At 45.1% G+C, this 27,792-nt stretch overlaps 1 protein-coding gene across 2 annotated transcripts in view; it reads right to left on the bottom strand.

Moving 5' to 3' along the window:
- Positions 1-27,792, bottom strand: part of SNCAIP (synuclein alpha interacting protein) — a 209,436-nt gene that overhangs the window by 92,625 nt on the left and 89,019 nt on the right. For both annotated transcript variants that reach the window (XM_066603114.1, XM_066603115.1), the window contains exons 3-4: positions 22,923-23,024; positions 527-599 (exon numbers count right to left, since the gene is read on the bottom strand). In XM_066603114.1, the coding sequence (XP_066459211.1) occupies positions 527-599; positions 22,923-22,979 (130 nt within the window). In that variant the 5' untranslated portion in view covers positions 22,980-23,024. The remainder of the gene's footprint in view (positions 1-526; positions 600-22,922; positions 23,025-27,792) is intronic.

Below are 27,792 nucleotides of genomic sequence, written 5' to 3'. Positions count from 1 at the left end.
CGTGCAGAGATGAGTTTGTACGCTGACTTCCGTGACTGACGAGGAACAAACAGCTGGGTAAGTATGCAAAGCACATTCCCAGACTCCTTGGAACTTGTCTTATGATTATGAGAATGTTGTGTCTGCTGCTCACCGGTGAAGACGGGTTCCCTTTAAATGAATTTGTTCAGATGACCCAAGGAGAGGCAGGGTTAGCAGTATGGGCCCCAGACCTGTAAATTGTTTTGCTCTGGTCTTCAAAGAGAACAAAATCATTAAGAGCCAAAGTAGCACAGGGCTCAGCTGCACGCTTCTGCCCCTTTACAGCAATCACTGGGAATTTCAGCATCTGGACCACCACCAATCAAACGTTCTGACATGTCCCTGTGACTTATTAGAGGTTTTACTAAAAACTACAGATACCCATTAATTAAACTTGCACTAAAAGCACTTCAAAAAAGGCTATAAAACAGAAAAGCTCATTTAATAACCCTCATGAATGTACTTTATTGACTATTGACTTACATAACATAAACCCCAAACTTACCTGCTCTATCATCATTCTGCACATCACATCTTCGGCATAGTTCTGGAATTGTCTTCAGGGATGTTATAGAATACTGGGGAGGATAAAAAAAACATGGATTATCTTCAACAATTTGGTAGTTGGTACAAGAACCAAGTTCCCAGGACTACATTTGTGCTTTAAAACAACTTGTAAATGCAATTTCCAGCACTTTGCGTGGGTGGATGGGATATGTAACGATCTAAAGTCACATGGAAATTAAACATTGTTTCAGCCATGCTAACTGGGAAACTAAGTAACAAGAAGGAGACTCAGGAAGCAGAAGCTAACTTTTTTAAACATAACCCAGTGCTTGGTTATTTTTGCTCCCAAAGTTTACATTAAGATACATGACACTGTATATACAAAATACTATAATTTCAGAGAAATTAGGTTAGCCCAATAAAAAGTATCATCTAAACCATATGCAGGAGGGCTAAGATGAGTAAAAGTCAGCAGTATTTCGGTACAAAGCAAATATTGGCTACATTAATCTTTTCCTGCTCAGAAATTAAAAAATATTTCTCATGGACAATCCTGTAATTATCGATTTCTTTTTTTGCCTTGTATGACTTCATACCTATATGTGTGGCCTACCATAAGCAGTATATGCGCAGAAGCATCAGGGCATATGTGTGTTAAATTACTAAGTAACAACTTCTTACTGTTGCAGCATAAATGACTTCATTTTTATGTTATTTATCCTTTCACGTTTCTCCTTTTCAATTTCTTTTTTTAAAACGTCCCACTTCTAGCTGTTTTTGCTGCAGGCAGTAGACAGCTTTCGTACATTGTACAGTGAATCGGTTGGTACTGCAGGCCAAGTCTCACTTCAACAAGATGTAGCCTGCAGTGCCAACCCAGGCCACTGTACAATGTGCAGAAGAGTCTTCTTCCCTTATTGTTAATCACTCAATTGATACAGTTTGCAGCCTGTTTCATGTTTGTAAGTTCTGATTTTCAGGTGGTCTTTCCCATTTTGCTGCTGTTCTGCTGTTTGCAATTTACCTTAATGTGGGGGGCCTGTAGCAAGTCTAGTATTCTGCCAGTAGTTTACTGTCCTGCACTCCCTTGCCTGATGTCTCATGCTGCATTGCTCAGTCTGAGGTCCAATCAACATGGGGTATGTTTCTGAATGCCCACCCCTCTGTTCTCCTAGGACGATTCATGTATTTTGGCCAAGTGGTGAGTAAACGTGGCAGAGATTGTGAAGTTTGTTATCACAGTGTCTGCAGATCTTTCAGCCTGCAGCCTGAGCGCACAGGAGCACCCTTGTAAAGACCACTCCTCTTCCATTGCTAAGGAAACATCCCTGTGGCCTTGTTACTACAAAAACTGTGTACCTCCTAACAACAGACTATGAATTGCAGAGCAGTTGGAAGGCAGACCCCTAGCAGCAGCCACTTCAAACATGATTTACAGCAATAAAGTAACAAACGTTTGAAAGCAAGTATACTACAGAAATGATGAGACTAAGGGCAGGCTCACATGAATGAGTCGGATTCCACTTGCAGATATCCACAGCAGAAGACCGAGTGATTGTGGAAGGAATTGTAAAAGTTGTGTAAGCGTACGGTTTTCTGCGCAGATGTATGCGTATGAACAGCATATCGTTCATGCGGCAAAAAGCTTGCATTGAGGGAATGACATTAAAACATTGCACAGTTGACCGCCCAGGCAATAATTTTCTCTCTCTCCCTTCCCAAAATTCCAGCTTTTGCATCTGGCCCCCTATTAAGTTGCAAGCAAATCCACACCCATACACAATGTTAATTGTGTATACAGTGCAGAACGCACGCATCCATAGAGATCAATGGAGCCCGTACATGCGGAATCCGTGCTAAAATAGAGCATGCTGCAACTTTTCATTCCGCTTGCGGAATCCACAATTCCTGCCCGCACGTCTGAGTGAACCGGCAAAAGTCCATGCCTTTTAATACCCGTATATTACCGCATATCGCCCGTATGGACGGTGATCGCGGAATCCGCAATTTAAATCCGGTTGTGTAAAACCGGGCTTACACAAGCTAGTAGATGAGTATAAGTAGTGCCCTTTAAATGAAATGATCTCAAGAATCCAAAAATCAAGCATTCATTTTGATTGTCAGAGTTTTGGACTGGATGGCTTGAATGTTAGATAGAAGTGTCCAAAAATGACCGCTGATTAAGGCTATTGGTAAAATATTTGTTGGGGAAACCTTTTACATGTTTTTGGCAGAAAGGAAACTCCAAAAACTTCTATTCATATCATGATGGTTGTGTATTTTTACATTTTATTTCTCATGTAATACACAGCAGTTTATGACATCACAGTGGGGGATAAAATGAATATCACGTGTAGCACCAGTGACAGTGAGTGCCAGAGCTGAACATTGTGACCAATCAGATGCAGCGCTCAACCACTGAATGACAGCTGAGCACTGCCTCTGATTGGTCACAGCGCTTAGCCAATCAGAGGCAGTACTCAGCCATTCATTGAATTCAATGAATGGCTGCCTTATAGTATAAGTTGATAAACTGCATCATTTGATATCATACTATCTGAATGTTTTTTAACTGTTGACAGTGGGGACTCCTCCATATATTTGTCCTGCTGGACCTCTGTGTAGTTCAACCCTCATCAGAAAAACAGTAAATCATAAAGACTTCACAACAGCCAGCAGCGACTAAATACCTAATTAATGCTTTTCTCTGCAGCTCCATTTATATAAAACAAAAACATGCATTTATATTACATTTCTACAGTCTCAAGGGCAAATAGCACCATACGTAAGATAATGCATAGTAGACAGCCTGAGTAATATTTTCCCGATCCGGGAAGGAGGGTGTGCCTCTATAGAAATTGAATGACCTATAATACATCACTCTGGGCAATAATTAAAAGCACACAAAGTAGCCACTAAGTTTACTTTTAGAATTTAAACATCAACAGACGAAGAGTCTCTACATTTCCACTCACATCATTGTTATATAAACATTAAGTAATATTCAGCTGGCCAATTATGGACACTTTAAGATTCCTTACCAACCACACTGCCTAGAAGGCCAAAGCTAAAAATGGTTTCTCCTCTTTCAAATGTCATACTGGATATGCCAATCAAAAACAAATGTGTAAGAAAAAAGTAGAGCAATTGAATACATTTTACAAATAAAATATTTATAGCCCATTGTAAAATAAAACAGTAAATCCGTGCGGAGTAACCATAAGCCTAACCACATTAAAGATGTTGCTATTAATATTTACGCCATGGTGCCAGCATGGATTAGTATCTCTTTGTTCTGTTTTCCCCATTGCAAGAATTCATTGAAGCATTATTTAGTTGCATTTCCTCTTCCGTTTTTTGGTCACATTTATTGATCTAAGTTTAGGATTTCTAAAAATAATTGTTGGGTCATTTTTTCCAGATTTCTACCTACAACACTTTACTAAAACACTTTTTTTTAACTGTATAAGGGTTCTAGTAAAAGACAGGACTATTGGAATATAAGGTAGCATACCACATACTAATTTAAGGCCTCACATGTATGATAACATTATGGATCAGTGTAGTACAGAATTCTTTGGGCCTATACTGTGCCTTTGATTTTCTATGATAGCATACAGAGGTTTTCCATGTAATGAGCTAAATAGTGGTATTCTCAATTGCATGAAATATTACTGAACTATTCTTCCCTCAAAGCAATATAATATATTAGTGAAGCAGAATAGAGTGGCACATATTGGGGCACTACAATGTGCATGAGCACTTGTGATCAGGGTTAAGCCTTTGCAATCCAATTTTGGATTCAGGATTTCCAAGGGGGCTTTCTCCTTCTGCCATTATACAATGGCACCATCTGCTGGATAAAGCCAGTACTGCGGTACATGCTGGAAAGGCCCCCAACAACAGAGCAGCCAGTAATCTACAGTAAGAATACCCTGCCGGACGTCTTCCGACATCGAAGCGGTACAGCCTTCAATCAGAAAGTCTTTAGACATCAGACAGTGGATTGGAAAGGGCTAAAGGGGTTGTCTCACAAATACAACTTATTTGTAAATACATACTGGTCCAATGATCAGCTGATCGGTCTGGGCCTCAGGGTTAGGATCTGGTTAGTGCTTTTAAATTGTTCTTTTCAATAGTTTTTTAAAATAACATCCGGATTGGGGAACCTGTGAGAAGAGAGATTTTTATCCAGGTCTCCCAAATGTAACTGTAATGGTGTCCTTAGGGGTAGATACAAATAAACAATAAGGTTTAGGAGCAATACAATTAAATAATCACATGCCGGTAAGTGCAAAGGAGTATTCTACTTCCTGCCTCACCATTCAGCAGAACCTGATAGATTCAGGCAGCACAGTTACGTCATCTTGCTGCTAACGTGTCTCCAGAAGGCCTGGGAAGGACACATGATATACTTAACTTACTTTGATCCCTGAGGGAAAACCATTGGTTGACATCTTGAGGTTATTAGCCACTATGTTCAAGGCATCAGATGTTCAGCTCGCCATCTCTCAAGAAGTTCAAATAGCAAAACTCTTCTCCACATGTTACTATGAGACGGATGTAAATTTAGGGGATACATGAAGACAAAAGACTGGCATCTTGATGTCAAAACTTGGACAGGTAAGTATTATTTACTTGGCGGGGGCACTCTTATTTTCAAGGGTCACAATGCATATCATTATTAATTTCAGGTAGCGCTGTGTGTATCATAATTTCAGAGTGCATAGTGCATATCAATTAATTCCATGGGGCACAGGGTAGTATTCCTTTCTGGGAGGACAGTGAAGATTATTATTTATTTCTGCCGCCAAATTGTGCTATTTTCAGGTCACATAGTGTGTCTCGCTGCTATTATCAGAGCCACAAACTTTGAGGAGTCAAGAGGTAGTAGGAAGGATTGAAAAGGTTCTGGACCAAATGGAGAAGAAAAGGAAAACTCCGAACAGGAACAACTCCTTTGAGTCACTGAATGTCACTGGATATTCCGCTATCAGTGCAGGTGAACATGCACATCGGGGTAACATAGAAACATAGTATGTTAGGCTGAATGAAAATAATATCCATCTAGTTCAGCCTGTCTTACCCCCAACCCCCCACCCCTTTTGGTCCAGAGGAAGACAACCCCTCCCCCAATTTAGCTCATTTAGAGGAAACAAATTCCTTCCTAACTCCATAATGGCAGCCAGCGTAATCCCTGGATCAATATTTGAGATAAACAACCCCGCTGGTCATTTAATGTCTATATCCTGTAATATCGTAGTGCTCTAGAAAGAGGTCTAGTCCTCTCTTAAACTCCTCTATGGATTTTGCCATCACCACATCCTCAGGCAAAGAGTTCCATAGTCTCACAGCTCTTACAGTAAAGAACCCCCTTCTGTGTTGGTGATAAAACCTTCTTTCTTCTAGACATAGAGAATGCCCTCTTGTTACCGTTGCAGTCCTGGGTATAAACAGATCATGGGAGAGATCCTTGTATTGTCACCTAATGTATTATATATCGTTATTTGATCGCCCCTTAAACGTCTTTTTTTCCAGGGTGAATAATCCCAATTTTGATAGCCTCTCTGGGTATTCTAGTCCTCCCATTCTGCTTATTAATTTAGGTACCCTTCTTTGAACCCCTTCACTGCAACATCTTTCCTGAGCACCGGTGTCCAGAACTGTACACAGTATTCCATGTGGGGCCTAACAAGTGCCTTATATAGTGGAAGAATAATGTTCTCGTCCCTTGCCCCTATGCCTCTTTTAATGTACCCCAAGACTTTATTTGCTTTTGCAGCAGCTGATTGGCATTGATTGCTCCAGTTAAATCTACAGTTCACTAGTACCCCCAGGTTTTTTCCATATCACTTTTCCCTAGCAGTACCCTATTTACTGTATATTGGTGACATCCATTTCTCCTGTCCATGGGTAGGAGCCAGAAGTGTAAAAGCAGGCATCACTCTGATTGAAATTCATGGGAACAAAGCCTTCTATTACACTTCTGGCTCCTCATTGTGGTTAGCAGAGAAGCCTTCTATTACACTTCCAGCTCTGACCCCAATATAGACATCCAACTCCATTGCACTGACAGCGGCCTGGAGAATCAGATGAATCCTGAGAGGTGGACCTTAGGGCTCCGGTCCACGGATGATAGTGCATTATGTTACTCGCGGCGATAATCTGGCAGCGAGTAATGCAGTGCATGCTTTCCACAGTGTTGCTATGGAAAGCGCAGCCCCCTGTCCACGAGCGGAAAATCATAGCTATTCTCCGCTCGCGGGACTCAAATCGCGGCATGCTGAGATTCTCCGCAGTGAGCCTATATGTCAAATAGCTCACTGCGGAGAACTGTGTCAATTCTCTCCCCTGCTCACCCACCGGCCGCGGCATATCGCTAGCAATGGCTAGCTGTGGACAGGAGGCCTAATTTATCTTAAAATTTGTCTCCTTAATGCAGTAAAATATTAAAATAAACAGTTAGTTAGTACCGATGTTCCTCACCAACAACCAAAGGCCCCACCTCACAGTTTGAGAAGCACTCTACCAAGCCATGGCAACCAAATAGACAATGCAAATGGAACTGGACTTAATATACAGCCTACTTAACCCTTACCCTTTACCAGTTTGTGTATTTGTAATCCATACAATTAAATCTGCAACGTTATTAAGATGTACAATTTTTTTTTGCTATAACTAGATACTAGATTGAAACTTTTTAAAACGAATGTATTGAAAAGAACATTTTAAATTTATGATGCCTTTCAGATGACCTGCAGATTTCAGCTTCATCGTTCCAAAGTCAAGAAAAATAAATAAATAAACAAGCCGTGAAATTTTTATCAAAACCGCATATTTTTCAGGTTCAGCTAGGGAACTTCAGGATTTTGGCCTGGACTTGCTCCTATTATGTCTGCCAGCAGCAAATGATCTGATGATATCACTAGCTGCTAGTATGTCTGTGCAGTAACTATGTAACCGAGCAGCCGTGGATATTGCATTTCCCTGCTCTGCTACTTTCCTTTCACTAAATGATACATTGAATATTTTTATACAAGATGTTATTTGCCCATTTACCTTACTAAGTTTTTTTTTTTAAACTACCTTAGATACTGTAATTGTTAAAATTTTAAACGGCTACACAACACACAAGCATATGGTAAAGTTGGACATCTGTCCAATGGGTCTCCTAAAGATTTGCTCCTACCATTAATGCTAACACTCCCAACTAGCTTCCACCTCTGAATTCATGTTACAATATAAAACACTGACTCACCAATTCCATCCAGTAACCACCAAGAACTCTGCTCTAAATATGTAAATATGACACAGAGAAAACTCAATATCAGATATTAAGTGCCGCAATGCCAGCCTAGAAATGGGACTTTCATCACTTTTTGTGGCATGTGATGTGATAAATAAAATGGTCATAAAGGATACATGTCAGTGAAGTCAACTATACCAAAGTTCTCATTAAGGAGGATATTACAGTATATGAACGGTGTTGTCATACTCCAGCCCTTCACAGAATAGACGTTTCTGCCTCTGTGAAGTGTTTTCATACTCCAAAACAATCCAAAAATCTCAATGCCAGAAAGAAAAGTAGTTTATATAGTTCCACCATGAATTCATTCATAACGTAATAAGCCATCCCTATGCAGCTCCAAGGTTCCATCATTCACACATTATGACAACTTTCTGAGATGAGGCTATAGGTTTACTTGCCGTTTTAGGTGAAAACCTTTTTCCCCAAGAGTCCTTTATCCAGCACTGTATCAGCTGCCTTCTCCTCTGTCTCACAAGTTCTGAATGCACACTCCTGAGAAAGGGGGTTTCAATATGCATGCACATGTTTGAGAGAGGGGGTGTCTCCCAAAATATGGATGCACATAATAAGTCTGTGGAAATTCCCAGTGATTGACTGATCAGATATATTGTGGGATATTTTTTACACAAATGTTAGGCCGAAGAACAGCTTAAATTGATTATCCCTTTTCGGGGACTATTCTTTATTCTACCATGTGTGGTGAGCTGTTTATGGCTAAACGCTCACTGTGGACTATTTGATATATAACGATAAACACTGAAGGCTACTTTATTAGAGGCATCAATTAGTGCATTGGACCTCCTTTGGCCTTCAGAACAGCAATTGCCATAGATTCCACAAGATGTTGAAATCATCCTGCAGGAATATTGGCCCAAATGGACAAGAGAGCTTTTTGAAGTTTCTGCAAATGGGATGGAGATACCAACATGCCCTGAACAGCTGACAGGAAGACAATGATTCATGCTGCTGGCACCGAATTCTGACCCTCTCATTAGCACAGTGCAACAGAATTCTGGATTCACCTGACCAAGTGATGTTTCTCCACTGCTGTGTGATCCAGTTTTTGCAGTCTTTTGCCCTATGGAGTCTTGCCTTTCTGTTTCTCTTACACAGATATGGCACCTGAACTAGTCGCTTGCTGTTATATCCCATCAGTACAAAGGAAAGATGACGAGTTGTGCTTTCAGACACATTAGTTGGAGAACCAGTTTTATAGTCAGCTATAATTTGTTTAACTGTTCATTAGGACACTTCTTGACATCCTCCTCTGACCCTTTTTTGAGGAGAAGTTGTTGACATCCACAGGATCCCCTTTTGCTATTTGTTTTTCTCAACACTGTTACAAGAGAAAACCCCACAAGGTTGGAAGTTTTGAACTACTGACCTAGCAAGGCAGGCAGCAATAACCATGCCTCGTTCAAAGTTGCTCAGATCGCTTTATTTTCTGGTTGATTCACACTAAGGGCTCATTCACATGGGCATATGCGTAAACTTCTGCCTGCAAATGGACAGCATTTCATATGCAGCCCTTGAAGGACTGTGTATGATACGCGGAGAAATAGAGTATGCAGCAATTTGGTTCTCCTGCATGTTATACGCAGTGTCTGCTCGAAGTCCAAATGCAGGTGTGAATGTAAGAATGATATAATAATAATAATCTTTATTTATATAACACCAACATATTCCGCAGCGCTTACAAAACAGGGGAGAACAGATACAAAGAAAAAAGATACAAAAACCAGTTACATGGAGTAATCAATTAATGGAGACAGTAGGGGTGCGGGTTCTGCTCCAACGAGCTTACATACTACAGATAATGGGGTAATACAGAAGGAAAAAGGGGCTGGAGATGTGCACGGTATGGCCAGGTGGAAAAGTGTGGATGCTATACACATAGGCAATGGTCAGACGAACAGTGTGGTGGCTGAATCGGTGTGACTACAGGGAGCAGTTGATTACGGCTAGCAGGGATTGCAGTTGGTAGGACAGGGAGCATGTTATCAAGGAGAGTACAGAACGGTTTGGTTTAGGTGATGTAGTATGCCTCCCTGAAAAGGTGAGTTTTTAGAGTGTGCCTGGAGTTTTGTGTGTCAGTGATTGCCCAGATAGTTTTGGGTAGTGCGTTCCAGAGGACTGGTGCTGCTCTGGAGAAGTCCTCGAGGTGGTAACGAGTGTTCGAATAAAAGGGGCACTTAATCTGATGAGTGGAGGGCACGGACTGGGTGGTGGATTGAGATAAGAGAGGCAATGTAGGGTGGCTTGGTGTTATGGAGAGCTTTGTGGATGAGGGTAATGAGTTGAAATTGAATTCTGTATTTGACGGACAGTCAGTGCAGTGACTGGCACAGGGCAAAGTTGTCTGAGTAGCAGCTGGACCGGAAGATGAGCCTGGCTGCCACATTTAGGATGGATTGGAGGGGGTAAAGTCTGGAGCAGGGGAGGCTGATCAGCAGCGAGTTGCAATAATCAAGCTGAGAGAGGATGAGGGCAATAGTGAGCATTTTTAGCATGTCCACAGTGAGAAAAGGGCGGATTCTTGCAATATTCTTGAGGTGCAGCAGACATGTTCGGGCCCAGTTTGGATGTAGGAGATAAAGGAGAGTTTGGAGTCAAAGATAACCTCCAAGACAGCGGGCGTGCTGTCTGGGAATTATGGTGGTGCCACACACTAAAATGGAGATCTCAGGATGAGGTCGGTTAGTAGAGGGTGGAAACACCAACAGGTCAGTTTTTGAGAGATTCAATTTCAGGTAGAGAGAAGACATAGTGCTAGAGACAGCGGACAGACACTTGGTGGTGTTCAAGAATGTTACTGTGATGTTGCGGGAGGAGGATTATAACTGGGTGTCGTCAGCATAGAGATGGTATTGAAGGACAAATCTCCCAATATTTTGTCCAACGGGGGCTGTGTAGATGGAGAAGAGAGGAGGGCCAAAGACCGAGCCCTGGGGGACCCAAACAGCATGGGGAAGAGGAAGGGAGGTAGAGCCAGCAAAGGAGATGCTGAATAAGCAGTCAGATTGGTAGGAGGAGAACCAGAAAAGAGCAGTGTCCTTTAGGCTGATGGAGCAAAGCATGTTGGGGAGGAGTTTGTGGTCAACAGTGTCAAATGCTTCACTGCCTCCATTCACTATGTGTTACGCAAAGGGGAAATAGGTGTGTGTAATATGCAGTGACAATACCCCCATGGGAATGAGCCCTAAAACGGATCCACGTAAAACTTGCTCGGTTGATTTTATGCTGCACTCTATCACCTGTCTAATTTGCATAGACATAAGTTCCAATCATTAAAGGTCATTTGTCTCTACTAAAGTGACAATTCAGTGTATAACAGAGTATGACATTGTGTGGGCACTGTTTGTCATTACTTAGGTACAGTATATCATCTAGTAGGCACAATATGATGCTATGTGGGCACTATATGGCTTTATAAAGGCAAAGTATCACACTATGCCTGCGGCTCTGTCAAGGCAATGTGAGCATTGTTTATCTAGGCATGTATAGCACAATGCTGTCCCTCTGTCTTCTCTCAGAAAGCTGTGCTAAATAGCAAACTTGGCTCAGCCATAATGAATAGAGATGAGCGAACGTACTCGTCCGAGCTTGATACTCGTTCGAGTATTAGCGTGTTCGAGATGCTCGTTACTCGTAACGAGTACCACGCGATGTTCGAGTTACTTTCAGTTTCCTCTCTGAGACGTTAGCACGCTTTTCTGGCCAATTGAAAGACAGGGAAGGCATTCCAACTTCCCCCTGCGTCGTTCAAGCCCTATACCACCCCCCTGCTGTGAGTGGCTGGGGAGATCAGGTGTCACCCGAGTATAAAAATCGGACCCTCCTGCGGCTCGCCTCAGATGCGTTGTGAGATAGCTGAGGGACAGTGCTATAGTGTTGGAGCTGCTGTAGGGAGAGCGTTAGGAGTTAGTGTAGGCTTCAAGAACCCCAACGGTCCTTCTTAGGGCCACATCTAACAGTGTGCAGTAGTGTGGAGGCTGCTTTTAGCAGTGTTGCACATTTTTTTTTTTTTTGCTATATCGGCCGTGCAGAGCATTGCGCCCTGCAGTAATACTACAGGGACAGAAGTGGTGGTTAGGCAGGGAGAGTGTTAGGAGTTAGTGTAGGCTTCAAGAACCCCAACGGTCCTTCTTAGGGCCACATCTAACCGTGTGCAGTAGTGTGGAAGCTGCTTTTAGCAGTGTTGCACTTTTTTTTTTTTTGCTATATCGGCCGTGCAGAGCATTGCGCCCTGCAGTAATACTACAGGGACAGAATTGTGTAGGCAGGGCCAGAAGACATATATTATAGATTGAATATACGCAGTGGTCCTTTTGCAAAAAAATCTTTGAAAAACAAATATTTGGCCTGCCTGTCACTCTGCTCAGTGTTCTGGGTCTGCTGCGGGTTATAGTTCTCCAAATAAATACGCAGCCAGCTAAGTGTTACAGCAGGCTTGCGCAAAATTATTTCCTGGCTCTGAAATCACCGCTCTGTTGCACTTAATAACAGACAGTGCAACACTGCAGTTCCGTCACACACATCAGGGACAGAATTGCGTAGGCAGGGCCAGAAGACATATATAGATTGAATATACGCAGTGGTCCTTGTGCAAAAAAAGATTAGAAAAAAATCTATTTGGCCTGCCTGTCACTCTGCTCAGTGTTCTGGGTCCGTGTGTGCTGGGGGTAAAATTTCTCCAAATAAATACGCAGCCAGCTAAGTGTTACAGCAGGCTTGCGCAAAATTATTTCCTGCCGTTCCCTAAGCGAACTCAGCCTCAAACCACAGGCCAATAAGCGGCACATTTAATTACAGTGTTGTGTTTCTGCATTCCTGGTAATACAGCATGCTGAGGGGTAGGGGTAGGCCTAGAGGACGTGGGCGCGGCCGAGGACGCGGAGGCCCTAGTCCGGGTGTGGGCACAGGCTGAGCTCCTGATCCTGGTGTAGCGCAGCCGACTGCTGCGGGATTAGGAGAGAGGCACGTTTCTGGCGTCCCCACATTCATAGCACATTTAATGGGTCCACGCGGTAGACCCTTATTAGAAAATGAGCAGTGTGAGCAGGTCCTGTCGTGGATGGCAGAAAGTGCTTCGAGCAACCTATCGTCCACCCAGAGTTCTGCGCCTTCCACTGCTGCAACTCAGAATCCTCTGGCTGCTGCTCCTCCTTCCTCCCAGCCTCCTCACTCCATGAAAATGAGACATTCTGAGGAGCGGGCAGACTCCCAGGAACTGTTCTCGGGCCCCTGCTCAGATTGGGCAGCAGTGGTTCCTCTCTCACCAGAGGAGTTTATCGTGACTGATGCCCAACCATTGCAAAGTTCCCGGGGTCCGGGGGATGAGGCTGGGGACTTCCGGCAACTGTCTCAAGAGCTTTCAGTGGGTGAGGAGGCCGATGACGATGAGACACAGTTGTCTATCAGTGAGGTAGTAGTAAGGGCATTAAGTCCGAGGGAGGAGCGCACCGAGGATTCTGAGGAAGAGCAGCAGGACGATGAGGTGACTGACCCCACCTGGTTTGCTACGCCTACTGAGGACAGGTCTTCAGAGGGGGAGGCAAGGGCAGCAGCAGGGCAGGTTGCAAGAGGCAGTGCGGTGGCCAGGGGTAGAGGCAGGGCCAGACCGAATAATCCACCAACTGTTTCCCAAAGCGCCCCCTCACGCCATGCCACCCTGCAGAGGCCGAGGTGCTCAAAGGTCTGGCAGGTTTTCACTGAGAGTGCAGACGACCGACGAACAGTGGTGTGCAACCTTTGTCGCGCCAAGATCAGCCGGGGAGCCACCACCACCAGCCTCACCACCACCAGCATGCGCAGACATATGATGGCCAAGCACCCCACAAGGTGGGACGAAGGCCGTTCACCGCCTCCGGTTTGCACCACTGCCTCTCCCCCTGTGCCCCAACCTGCCACTGAGATCCAACCCCGCTCTGAGGACACAGGCACTACCGTCTCCTGGCCTGCACCCACACCCTCACCTCCGCTGTCCTCGGCCCCATCCACCAATGTCTCTCAGCGCACCATCCAGCCGTCGCTAGCGCAAGTGTTTGAGCGCAAGCGCAAGTACGCCGCCACGCACCCGCACGCTCAAGCGTTAAACGTGCACATAGCAAAATTTATCAGCCTGGAGATGCTGCCGTATAGGGTTGTGGAAACGGAGTCCTTCAAAAGTATGATGGCGGCGGCGGCCCCGCGCTACTCAGTTCCCAGTCGCCACTACTTATCCCGATGTGCCGTCCCAGCCCTGCACGACCACGTCTCCCGCAACATTGTACGCGCCCTCACCAACGCGGTTACTGCCAAGGTCCACTTAACAATGGACACGTGGACAAGCACAGGCGGGCAGGGCCACTATATCTCCCTGACGGCACATTGGGTGAATTTAGTGGAGGCTGGGACCGAGTCAGAGCCTGGGACCGCTCACGTCCTACCCACCCCCAGAATTGCGGGCCACAGCTCGGTGCTGGTATCTGCGGCGGTGTATGCTTCCTCCACTAAACCACCCTCCTCCTCCGCAACCTCTGTCTCGCAATCAAGATGTGTCAGCAACAGCACGTCGCCAGCAGTCGGTGTCGCGCGGCGTGGCAGCACAGCGGTGGGCAAGCGTCAGCAGGCCGTGCTGAAACTACTCAGCTTAGGAGATAAGAGGCACACGGGCCACGAACTGCTGCAGGGTCTGACAGAGCAGACCGACCGCTGGCTAGCGCCGCTGAGCCTCCAACCGGGCATGGTCGTGTGTGACAATGGCCGTAACCTGGTGGCGGCTCTGCAGCTCGGCAGCCTCACGCACGTGCCATGCCTGGCCCACGTCTTTAATTTGGTGGTTCAGCGCTTTCTGAAAAGCTACCCACGCTTGTCAGACCTGCTCGGAAAGGCGCGCCGGCTCTGCGCACATTTCCGCAAGTCCCACACAGACGCTGCCACCCTGCGCACCCTGCAACATCGGTTTAATCTGCCAGTGCACCGACTGCTGTGCGACGTGCCCACACGGTGGAACTCTACGCTCCACATGTCTCTGTGAGCAGCGTAGAGCTATAGTGGAATACCAACTCCAACATGGGCGGCGCAGTGGGAGTCAGCCTCCTCATTTATTTTCAGAAGAGTGGGCCTGGTTGGCAGACATCTGCCAGGTCCTTTGAAACTTTGAGGAGTCTACCCAGGTGGTGAGTGGCGATGCTGCAATCATTAGCGTCACCATTCCTCTGCTATGCCTCTTGAGAAGTTCCCTGCAAAGCATAAAGGCAGACGCTTTGCACTCGGAAACAGAGCCGGGGGAAGACAGTATGTCGCTGGATAGTCAGAGCACCCTCCTGTCTATATCTCAGCGCGGTGAGGAGGAGGAGGAGGAAGATGAGGAGGAGGGGGAAGACACAGCTTGGCCCACTGGTGACGGTAGACATGCTGGTGGCCTGTCATCCTTTCAGCGTGTATGGCCTGAGGAAGAGGAGGAGAAGGAGGAGGATCCTGAAAGTGATCTTCCTAGTGAGGACAGCCATGTGTTGCGTACAGGTACCCTGGCACACATGGCTGACTTCATGTTAGGATGCCTTTCTCGTGACCCTCGCGTTACACGCATTCTGGCCACTACGGATTACTGGGTGTACACACTGCTCGACCCACGGTATAAGGAGAACCTTTCCACTCTCATACCCGAAGAGGAAAGGGGTTCGAGAGTGTTGCTATACCACAGGACCCTGGCGGACAAACTGATGGTAAAATTCCCATACGACAGCGCTAGTGGCCGAAGGCGCAGTTCCGAGGGCCAGGTAGCAGGGGAGGCGCGGAGATCAGGCAGGATGTACAGCACAGGCAGGCCAACACTCTTTAAGGCCCTTGACAGCTTTATGGCTCCCCAGCAAGACTGTGTCACCGCTCCCCAGTCACGGCTGAGTCGGCGGGAGCACTGTAAAAGGATGGTGAGGGAGTACGTAGCCGATCGCACGACCGTCCTCCGTGACGCCTCTGCCCCCTACAACTACTGGGTGTCGAAGCTGGACACGTGGCCTGAACTCGCGCTGTATGCCCTGGAGGTGCTTGCTTGTCCTGCGGCTAGCGTCTTGTCAGAGAGGGTGTTTAGTGCGGCTGGGGGAATCATCACAGATAAGCGTACCCGCCTGTCAACCGACAGTGCCGACAGGCTAACACTCATCAAGATGAACAAAGCCTGGATTTCCCCAGACTTCTCTTCTCCACCAGCGGACAGCAGCGATACCTAAACAATACGTAGGCTGCACCCGCGGATGGAAGCATCGTTCTCTCTCACCATCCAAAACGGGGACCTTTTCACTTCATCAATCTGTGCATAATATTCCTCCTCCTCCTCCTGCTCCTCCTCCTGAAACCTCACATAATCACGCCGAACGGGCAATTTTTCTTAGGCCCACAAGGCTCAGTCATATAATTTTTCTAAACAATTTTTATACGTTTCAATGCTCATTAAAGCGTTGAAACTTTCACCTCCACCAATTTTTATTGTAACTGGGCTGCCAATTAAGCCACATTAACCAAAGCGATTAATGGGTTTCACCTGCCCTCTTGGTTGGCCATGGCCAATTTTTCTGATGTACATTAGTACTGTTGATACAGCAATTTTTGTGGGCCCTCGCCTACAGTGTAATCAAATGAATTTTTAGCTCACCTGCATTACAGCTGACGTTACATCCGCTGTGTTGGGCAATGCAATGGGATATTTTTATGTACCGCCGGTGGGTTCCAGGGAGCCACCCATGCTGTGGGTGCACAGGGAGTTGTAAATGCATCTGTTTCCACTTCTAAAGAACCCCAGTCTGACTGGGGCATGCAGTGTGGGCCGAAGCCCACCTGCATTAAGCACGACATTACTACCTCAGCTGTGTTGGGCAATGCAATGGGATATTTTTATGTACCGCCGGTGGCTTCCTGGCACCCACCCATGCTGTGGGTGCACACGGAATTCCTATTGCGGAGTTGTACCTGCCTGTGGCTATTTATAAAAAACCGCGGTCTGACTGGGGCGTGCAGACACCTTGACAGAATGAATAGTGTGTGGCACATAGGTTCCCCATTGCTATGCCCACGTGTGCAGCTCCAGATGGAGGTGGCACAGGATTGGATTTCTCATTGCTTCTGTACAGCATTGTGGGCTATCGTCCCGCCCCTTTTAAAGAGGGTCGCTGCCTAGCCGTGCCAACCCTCTGCAGTGTGTGCCTGCGGTTCCTCTGGCAGATGCACTTATAAATAGACATGAGTGTGGCGTGGCATGAGGGCAGCTGAAGGCTGCGCAGGGACAATTTGGTGTGCGCTGTGGACACTGGGTCGTGCGGGCGGGTTGGGCAGCATGTAACCCAGGAGAAGTGGCAGCAGAGTGTCATGCAGGCAGTGATTGTGCTTTGTTGGAGGTAGTGTGGTGCTTAGCTAAGGTATCCATTGCTAATGAGGGCTTTTCAGAAGTAAAAGTTGTTGGGAGGGGGGGGGGGCCACTCTTGCCGCTATTGTGGCTTAATAGTGGGACCTGGGAACTTGAGATGCAGCCCAACATGTAGCCCCTCGCCTGCCCTATCCGTTTCTGTATCATTCCCATCACTTTCTTGAATTGCCCAGATTTTCACAAATGAAAACCTTAGCGAGCATCGGCAATATACAAAAATGCTCGGGTCGCCCATTGACTTCAATGGGGTTCATTACTCGAAACGAACCCTCGAGTATCGCGAAAAGTTCGTCTCGAGTAACGAGCACCCGAGCATTTTGGTGCTCGCTCATCTCTAATAATGAACTCTGAGTTATGTTGCATTTGTACCATAGAATAAAATGTATTTTTTTCTTGTTTTTTTTTTTTTTAAAGGGTTAACATTTTCTGTGCATTCACTCTAACATATGCCAAAAACATTCCCCTAGCTTTTAGCAAACCTGATTGTTAACAGGTCCAAGTGTGCTATTATAATGAGACACAAACGAAGGTAGGGATTATGTGAGAATGTTATAGCAGTAATAACTTTACTTTACAAAGTGTCTCTCCCATCTTGAAAAATGTTACAGAGCAGAGAAGTTTGATCCTAGTATGTGCTAAACCAGCCTTCTCCCTGGGAACAATAGCCACAATGTATTTTGAAAGGAAGTCGTAGAAAGTGATGTGTCAATTGAAGGAAAAAGGAAACCATTCAGAGCTTAGAAAACAGCTTTCCTGCCTACATTTTTGTGGGAACATTTAGTGTTAAGGTTAATACACCACAAAATACTCTCCTATAAAGAAAGCCTAGGTGCCTCTATGTTCCCACCAACACGTTTTCTGTTCAGTAGTGCTCATTATGAGTACTGTGCGATCATTTATTTCCTCTTGGAACAATTTTTATGCATTGACTATAAAACAATATATCAATATGGTCCTTTATACCTAATCAAAAACACATACACTAACTCCAGAAGAAGCAAAACACTTCTACAGCTGTGAGGCCAACACAGCCAAGAAATGGACAACCATTTAATGCAACATGTAAACAGGCATCCAAAAGAAACATTACCTATTTTCTATGGCTAAGCACTTCGTATCATCACTACAAATGTAACAAAGCTGGGCTTGTTTATTTGGCCAAAATGTGGTAATATCACAACATATTATTCATAGGATGGCATATACAGTACCAAGATATCAATAGGCTTTTGCAACCATTTTTAATTGCTCTAATGTATCTAGACATATAATAATGGAATCATGATTTAAAATGGAATAGCCTACTATGGTGTGTAGAAGAAGAAGCTTTGATCCTATATAAAGCCCTAGGTTCACGTCGAACAACATTCACATAGTGTTTGTAAGTTCTCCCGTGTTTCATAATCACCCTTATTTACCTCCTTGCAGATGTTGTCCTTGGTCTGATTTCAACTTAGGACATCAACACTGCAAGGCAACAGCTAACCACAGAGCCACCATGCTTCTTCTTTCTCCTCCTCCTTAATAAATGTATGTACTATATAAATAATAGTGATTATTCTGAACAAGAAACCCATAAAAACACAAGGAGAACATACAAACTCCAAGTAGATGCTGTCCTTGGACAGATTTGAATCTTGGATCCCAGCATCAAAAGGCAACGGTGCTAACTGCTGAACCACAGGGCAAGAGAAGGCACCACCACCAGGTTAGGCGAGGATGAACCACCAGTTCAGGTTCACAGAAAACTGACTTTTTAGCAAAGTTGAACCTGAAACAGAATTTGACTGGTTCGTGCACTGAACGCTATAAGTAATATAAATCACTGAGGCAGAGGGGTCCAAATAATATATATCAAAAGCCCTTTTTGGAGGTTGGCTTGCTTGACGTGACATCTCTTTTAATAGGGTAGTAGATGCCTACATTGAGCTGGCCCATATCCACTAATTAGGTGTCACACCTCTGCATAAGTGTGATTTTCCCTCTTTGGAGGTTGGCTCATTTGACGTGACATCTCAATACTTATATATTGGTATTTGCACTCCGTTGCATGGCCTGGTTTCAGTCTTCTGAAACTACTTTTGGTTTAGGTAGTCCCAAACTATTTGGTATGTGCACTAGATTTTTCTTTTGGAGGTAATCCCAACACGATTAAAACTTTGGATGTGATTTGAATTTCACCATAGGTTGATATTCACAGCCGGGTGTTATACCTATCTCTCCCCTGGAGTAAGAACTAGAATGATGTGATTGGGTGCCCTCAGTTCCATGTGTGTATGATTGTTTTGTAGCCCTTATTTTAAACTTATCAATAAAATATTTTAGTAAAATACAATATTGTAATGAAAATACTCCAGAAAAAATCTCATTTCAGTACAATACAACTACAGCCTAAAACATATTCTACTGTGTGCACACAGATTAAAGGGGTTGTCTCGCGGCAGCAAGTGGGGTTATACACTTCTGTATGGCCATATTAATGCACTTTGTAATATACATCGTGCATTAAATATGAGCCATACAGAAGTTATTCACTTACCTGCTCCGTTGCTAGCGTCCCCGTCGCCATGGATCCGTCTAATTCTGATGTCTTCTGGAGTTTTTAGACGCACTTGCGCAGTCCGTGCTTCTGGCTGGTGAATGGGGCCGCTCGTGCCGGAGAGCTGGTCACCGCGTCGTCATCGTAGCTCCGCCCCGTCACGTGTGCCGATTCCAGCCAATCGGGAGGCTGGAATCGGCAATGGAACGCACAGAGCCCATGGTGCACCATGGGAGAAGACCCGCGGTGCATCGTGGGAGAAAACCGCAGTGCATCCCTGGGAAAGGACCAGTGGCCATCTTAGGGAGAAGATTTTTATAACTCCATATTTCATCGGATCGGTGAGTAGCAAGCGGTTTAAAAACCGCTTTAAATTGCTATTTTATGCCGGGGGGGTGACAGGGGGAATGGGGTAATGTTAAATTTTGATGTTTGCCGCGAGACAACCCCTTTAAATTAAGGACATGGTAAAGTCACCGGTTACACACAGATTCAGGTTGAGGCTCTGAATCATGTCTCAGTCTGGGCTTCTTTCAGTCAATGTGAGGTTAGCTGTCCAGTTGCTCAGTTTCAGGAAAGCAGCGGTAAAGTCCATTATTCATGCTGGAGCAGGCAAAATGACCAGAATATTTATATTGGATTACCACTAATGTGTGCGAGACACACTCTGCCGAATAGGAGTACATTTTCCAAACTTCAAGCTACAGTATGAGGTGAATTAAAGGTCAGGATGAAAACTTTATAAGAGGGACAGTTTAAAGAGAATATGTCATTATGACTATATATTAAATAAGGAAACACATAAGATATCCTAAGGCTGGGTGCTCCCCCAAGCCCAAATTCCCCAGTACAGGTGTGAAACCACCCCAAATTCTGGGTATCTACTGTATATAGTTATATATTTACAGCTGGTATAAACTATACATCCTGTATATAGTGATATTAATCATGCTGGTATAACCTGGGCCAGTGCATACCAGCATGGTCTATATGTATTTATACCATATGTATATATATAAATATATACAGGAGATACACAGGTTATACCAACATTGTCTATATCACTATATACGGGATGTATATGGCTGCTCCCACATGAGCATCTGTTAAAACACTGCGTTTCAAACGCAGTGTTTTAACGTTTTCAAAAGCATTCAAAAGCGATTGACAGTGTTTAATGCACCCCCATCTTTAAAAAGTGAAAAATGTATTTGTTCTTCGTAGGCTCCTACATGCTCTGACAGATCTTGACTAAAGAGAAACCCATTGGACAAGTGCAGCCAAAAGCAGATAAATAAAATTACTGCAAATGAGTGAGACAAGTGAACAACATGACCAATGACTTAGAGGGGTATTCCAGCGCTGGGATGTTATTTTCAGTTTTCAACTATTGACTGGATGGGTGAAAACTAATAGATTATTGGTCTTCCAACAGCTGGGACCCCCACTGATCCTGAGAATGGGGGACCTGTGCCCCCTCATCCTATTTCACAGTTCAACATACACTGTTCCATTTCTATTGAGTTCTCAGGAGCAGTGAGTACCCCAGCGGTCAGACCTCCACTGTTCTATCAGTTTTTACCCATCCAGTGGATGGGTGCAGACTGAGGTAAAACGTCCCATCACCAGTATACCCCTTTAAAAATAAGCAGGAAAGAGACAGGAGCTCAAGGGCTGCAGAGACCCCTCACAGCATGAGGCCCAAATTCAAAACAAGCGGGAAAGAGCCAGACCATCAAGGGCTGCAGAGACCTTGGAACAGCATCAGGCCCAAATTGAAAAGGAGAACGATGCAGCCAGTGCATCAAGGGTTTCAGAAGCCCTGGAGGTCGGCTATCAGTCACAGCCGTCTGCTACTGAATGGCGTGAGCTCACTTCTGAACCTGCACTATCCTCATGACGTAAGTTTGCGTCTTATTGCCTTAAGTACCATGCGCGTAGGACGTAAACTTACATTCTATAGCCGTAAGGAGTTAACAAACATGTACCTTACAAAGGGTGAGTGTAGATATAGTAGCATTTCTATTTGGTTTTATCTCTTGGTGAGTTTGTTACTTTAAAAATAAGATACTCTATATGGCAGTACAGGGTTGTATGTTCTTATTGTGCTTATTTTTAGCTTTTTTCTCTTCCTCTAGAGAAGGGAGAAGCAGGAGAAGAAAGGAGGAAAAAGCTTGCTAGGTAGCTAGCATTTTTGCCATCATTGGGGTTCTAAATTCATGTCTGACTATGGACAACATCTGTATGGAGGTGGTATATTGTCATTATGTTTATTCTTCTCAAGCATGGTGGCTCAGTCCTTAGCACTGTTGCCTGGCAGTGCTGGAATTATAGGCTCAAATCTGACCAAGGGTGATGTCTGTATTGGTTGTTTATGTTCTCTTTGCGTTTATTCTTTTAGCTCTTCTCTTTCTCCACTAATGAAAGAACAAGTCTGGTGACTCAGTTGGTAGTTGTTTAGAGCTTTTCTAAGTTGATGTTGCCTTTGATGAGATTTGAATCGAGGACCCCAGCAGTGCTAACCACTACACCACATTCATTGAAGAGGCACCACCACAAAAAACAGATTGTCTTCAAGTTCCATCCGCCTCCCATTGAGCACAATGCAATAAAAAGCAATCCATCTGTATTCCGTTTCCAAAATTGGAAACAAAAGCGCAGCAGTCTGTACTTTTGATCCAGTGTAAAAAACGGAATGGAGATGGAAAATACAGAAATTGATTGAAACTGAAGACCTTCCACTTCAATACATTTCTATGGGCTTGAAAACGGAAAGGTCTTCTTTACGTTTTGCTGTTCCCATAATGGAACAGCAACATGGAAATGAAAACGCCAATGCAAAGAGGGCCTAAAGAGAAAGAAGTACTGTAAACATATAAGATACATCATAACAAAAAGTAAAACTACTAAAATAAGAAGTGACATCCACAGTAGCAAAGAGCAGCCAACACTGCAACAAATAGTAGAACCAAACATCTTTTTCAGAGATTCTAATCTAAAGAAGTGAAAAATGACAAGTGTGTTATAATATAAAACATCTGGAATGTATGAAGGTTTAGATTTAATACATTTATGTATTTTCCATTACACAAACTAAATAACCACATAATACACAAGTTAAATATATAAACAGATCTACTTACAGATAGATCATCACTGAAATCAATCTCATCTAAATCGAGGTACTCCGGAGCTTCCATTATACAGCAATGATCATTTTTAGCTGAAGACTCAGTTACTTGGACCTGTTGGGAGAAAAATTAGAAACATAAGGAGCTGCACTTTAAAAAGATGCCATACTTAAATTGCCTGCATTGTAATAAGAGCGGCATGCATACACCCCTTGCTGAGTGTTAATAGCATCATCAAAGACAGAAAAGGAATCAATGTTTGTGTGCAAGCCAAATAGTTTTTCTTCGGGTTGTTAAAAACAAATTACAGCACAACTTAATTGAGCAGAACACAGCTCAAATGTTGTTAAGTTAGATGAAAGACTTGTTAGAAAGCTATTACATTGCTAAGCATTTTAACAACCTCATCAAGTTTCACTCCCAAGTCCTCAAGACATTTCTGACACCCTTCATACTGACCATAAGAATGTGAAAGCGATTTCTGTAGAGAATCCATGTACTATACTAAAGTGAGTCTCCACATTTGGAATCTCTCCATAGTAATGTTGTATATTTGATTACCTTTTGCTATACTTTAAGAAAAAAATACCTGCAGCTACATGGGAAGTACAAGCAAGCAGTCTAGCTGCTGCTTACAGATTGTAGGTAAGGTAAAGTCCCCTGGTGCAAGCACCGAGTCATGACGTAACGTTTTCTTGGCAGACTGTTTTTGCAGGGTGGTTTGCCATTGCCTTCCCCAGTCATCTTTTACCTCCCAGCAAGCTGGGTACTCATTTACAACCTCGGAAGGATGGAAAGCTGAGTCAACCTTGAGCCGGCTACCTGAACCATGCAAGGAATGAACTTGCAACCTTCAGGTCATGAGCGAGAGCTTAGGACTGCATTCCTGCTTCCCTAGCACTTTGCGCCACATGAGGCTCTTACAGATTATATTATGGCCCTATTTTCAGTGCAATGTGCAATGACCCTCTACAGAGGCATAGAGTTTATAAGGGTCTATAAAAGTACAACAAAGCGCTAACGGAACTGAACAAAGAGAGTACAGACTGTGGATTCTGTACAGCAGAATTGCATCTGGAAAATCTGCAGCGTTTACAGTAGTAATATAATGGATGAGATTTTTTTACTAAATCTCATCCACACACTACAAAGTAAATTGACCTGCGGTGCGGATTTTAAGCTCCCATCATAATAATCTTAACTGTGGATTTTCAGTTTCACACTTTGTAATGCATAGGGTGAAATCAGTACTAAATCTGCAGCAAAATCCATGGCAAACACACATGTAACACATGCAAATTCTGCCAAGGATGTTGGCGCAAATTTTCAGCAAAATCCACAGTAGATTTCTCAATGTGGACAATACATCTTGTACGGGCATACATTAGCATTCTATGGACAGGACTACATAGGGCATTAAAGGGGTTATGCCAAAATCAAAAGTTATCCCCACTTTATGATCAGTGGAAACTCACTGCTGAGACCGCCACTGACCCTGAGAACGAGGGTCCTACATCCCCTTCTCTCATTACTGTGGGGTTGTTTCTCCCACACGCCGTGGATGAAATGCTGGCAGCGCATATACGTACAGCTGCTGCTCTATTAATGGGGGTAGGGCTGATGCAAATTGCTGAGCGCTTGTACTTGACTATTTCTGGCAGTCCCATTGAAGATGAATGGAGCAGCACCGTGTATGTGCAACCACCACTCCATTCAGTCTCTTCTTAGATAAGTTCTGACACAATAAAGAGGCCCTGCTACACAAGTGTCTATGGGTCCTGCAACAGACACACTACCTAACTTTAATGCAGGTAATGCTGCTATTATGTTTCACTTTCTTATAAATAACCTTTTGGAACATATCCTATGTGTGAGATCACACCACAAAGTTTATGATGCAGGAGGCAGTGGGTATGTATAACCAGATGTTTAAATAGCTGTACGGAGGTTTCTAAAAATCATTTGTTTCGGTGGGCCCAAAGTACTCTCCTAGCCCACTTCTGAAGATAATGCATATATTTATGTACGGTATGTGCTTTTGGAGCATTCTCCAAGAAGGGGCATAGCTAAAGGCTCATGGGCCCGGGTGCAAAAGTTTATCTTGGGGCCGTCAACTTCCCTTAACCCCTTAACACAGAGGTGTAAGTTCAACCTCCTGGGCTCCAGTGCAAAACCTGTAACAGGGCCCCAACTATAATGCTTTATTCATAGTACTGGGCTCCCTATATGGAGAAGAGAGGCCTTATGGGCCCCCTAAGGCTTGTGGGCCCGGGTACAACTGCGTCCTCTGCATCCCTTATAGTTTTGCCAGTGCCAAGTACATATAAAGCATGCTTAATCATTAGAGGGAACCTGTCAGGTTTAACTTGCTGTCCACACTGCAGCCATCAGGCTATATAGCATGAGGAGCTGAGCAGATTGATATATAGTTTTATGCTTAAGATTTCAGTATAATTGCTAATTTATTTATGTATCTGCTCATTCTGGGCATTGGAGTCCAGTGGACGGTTCTAATTGTGATCTTGCCTTCTGCAAATGCGCATACAGAGACAGCTGCCAATCCTTATTCAGAACCACCCACTGTCCACTTTAAAGGGGTGGTCTCGCGAAACCAAGTGGGGTTATACACTTCCGTATGGCCATATTAATGCACTTTGTAATGTACATTGTGCATTAAATATGAGCCATACAGAAGTTATTCCACTTACCTGCTCCGTTGCTAGCGTCCTCGTCTCCATGGTTCCGTCTAAATTCGCTGGCAGCTTGCTTTTTTAGACGCGCTTGCGCAGTCCGGTCTTCTCCATTCAGCGCGAGCCGCTTCAGTGTGCTCCCCGCTACAGCTCTTCTGCGCATGCGCAGACGAGCTGTCACTGCTCGGGAGCGCGCTGAAGCGGCCATTCTGCACCATCCTCTGTTAGAGGAAGGTGCAGAAACTGGAGCTGCCCAGCGGAGAAGACCAGCCCAGCCCAGCCCAGCCCAGCCCAGCCCAGCAGCCCCGAGAAGCCTCCCAGGTAAGTGATGGGTCGGGGGGGGCTGCCGCTGCGCCGGGCTGCGCCGGGGGGGGGGGCTGCCGCTGCGCCGGGGGAGCTAGCGCTAGGCCGGGGGGGCTGTCGCTGCGATGGGGGGGGGCTGTCGCTAGGCCGGGGGGGCTGTCGCTGCGCCGGGGGAGCTAGCGCTAGGCCGGGGGGGCTGTCGCTAGGCCGGGGGGGCTGTCGCTAGGCCGGGGGGGCTGTCGCTGCGCCGGGGGAGCTAGCGCTAGGCCGGGGGGGCTGTCGCTAGGCCGGGGGGGCTGTCGCTAGGCCGGGGGGGCTGTCGCTAGGCCGGGGGGGCTGTCGCTGCGCCGGGGGAGCTAGCGCTAGGCCGGGGGGGCTGTCGCTAGGCCGGGGGGGCTGCCGCTGCGCCGGGGGAGCTAGCGCTAGGCCGGGGGGGCTGTCGCTAGGCCGGGGGAGCTAGCGCTAGGCCGGGGGAGCTAGCGCTAGGCCGGGGGGGCTGTCGCTGCGATGGGGGGGGCTGTCGCTGCGCCGGGGGAGCTAGCGCTGGGGGAGCTAGCGCTGGGGAGCCGGGGGCTAGCGCCGGTTACCTGCTGTCTGGTCGGCGGCTGCGGGGCGTCTGGTCGGCGGCTGCGATGCGTCCGGTTGCCATGGAGACACAGCTGGCGGCGTCTCGGGAGCGCGCACGTCGGGCTGCAGCGAGCGACGGGGAAAGAGCCGGCGGCCATCTTGAGGAAACTTTTATAACTTGCTGAAACGCTGGAACGGTAAGTACGAACCAGCTAGAAATGTCATTTACAGGGGGGCTTAGTAATGTGTGTTTAATGGGGGGGACTGGGCAAAAAAAAAAATTAACTGCTTCCTCGAGACATCTCCTTTAAGTCTAGAATGAGCAGAAATTGAAGTGGGAAAAAATTAGATGTTACACTGCATCTTTACCCACAAAACTATATATTTGTAGTTTTGTGGAAAAAGAGTCATCCATTTAAAAATTCCTATTCACTCGAGGCTTAGGAGTCCAGTGAGTGGTCTAATTAGTGATATATGTGTGTATTAGAGAGACAGCTGCCAATCACCTATAGGACCACCCAGCAGAAGCAGAAATTAAAGGGAAAAAATTACAAGTTATACCAAATCTTTTCCCAGAAACCTACATATCAATCTGCTCCATAATCAGCTGCCAGCAGATCGGACTTCATGCTCAACATCATAGACGAAATCATAAGAAACTAAATCAAAAATCACTGCAATACTTTCCTCTTCTGTCTATAATATTATGCCTACATCCTTATTTGTACAAGCTTCTCTAAACCCATTTTTCCTCCATGTGTCCTACTTATGTAAAAAAAATACAAAAAAAGTAATAAAATTCCATCAGATAAGATTTCTTGGCCCATGCATCTAACAATGGATGGGAGACTAATGTACGTTTAGCATAAACCCTGATATCATCAGCCATTCTGTGTACACATGTGCTCCCAGCAAACAACATCTTGTCAAAACAAGAGTTCTAATGAGCCAAATCACAAGGAAGCCATAGCTTATATCAAGCTCGTCAAAATGTCAGAAGCAATCTATTACAACAGTTCATTTACTCAATCTTACAGATGTACCTATTCGACAAAAAGATCAGTTTGCATTCTCAGCTCTGTTGCAGCCCAACTATTCTCAGAGGATGACTATAATGGATATATCAGATTAGGTATGGAGTGGAAATACATAAACGGCGCACAGTATTACTTCCTTTCTCTGACATCTAGAATAACGGGAATAAACTGCTGCAGCTGGGCACACTTCCTTCACAAAATCGAATGCCAGTGTGCATAGTTTGGAAAAATGCAAGTTCTCTTTTTGACAGCAATGAAATATACTCATTGTCAAAAAAAAAATCA

The sequence above is a fragment of the Eleutherodactylus coqui genome, chromosome 5 (assembly GCF_035609145.1).
Source record: "Eleutherodactylus coqui strain aEleCoq1 chromosome 5, aEleCoq1.hap1, whole genome shotgun sequence".
Lineage (NCBI taxonomy): Eukaryota > Metazoa > Chordata > Amphibia > Anura > Eleutherodactylidae > Eleutherodactylus > Eleutherodactylus coqui.
This window is presented reverse-complemented; position numbering and strand designations above follow the sequence as displayed.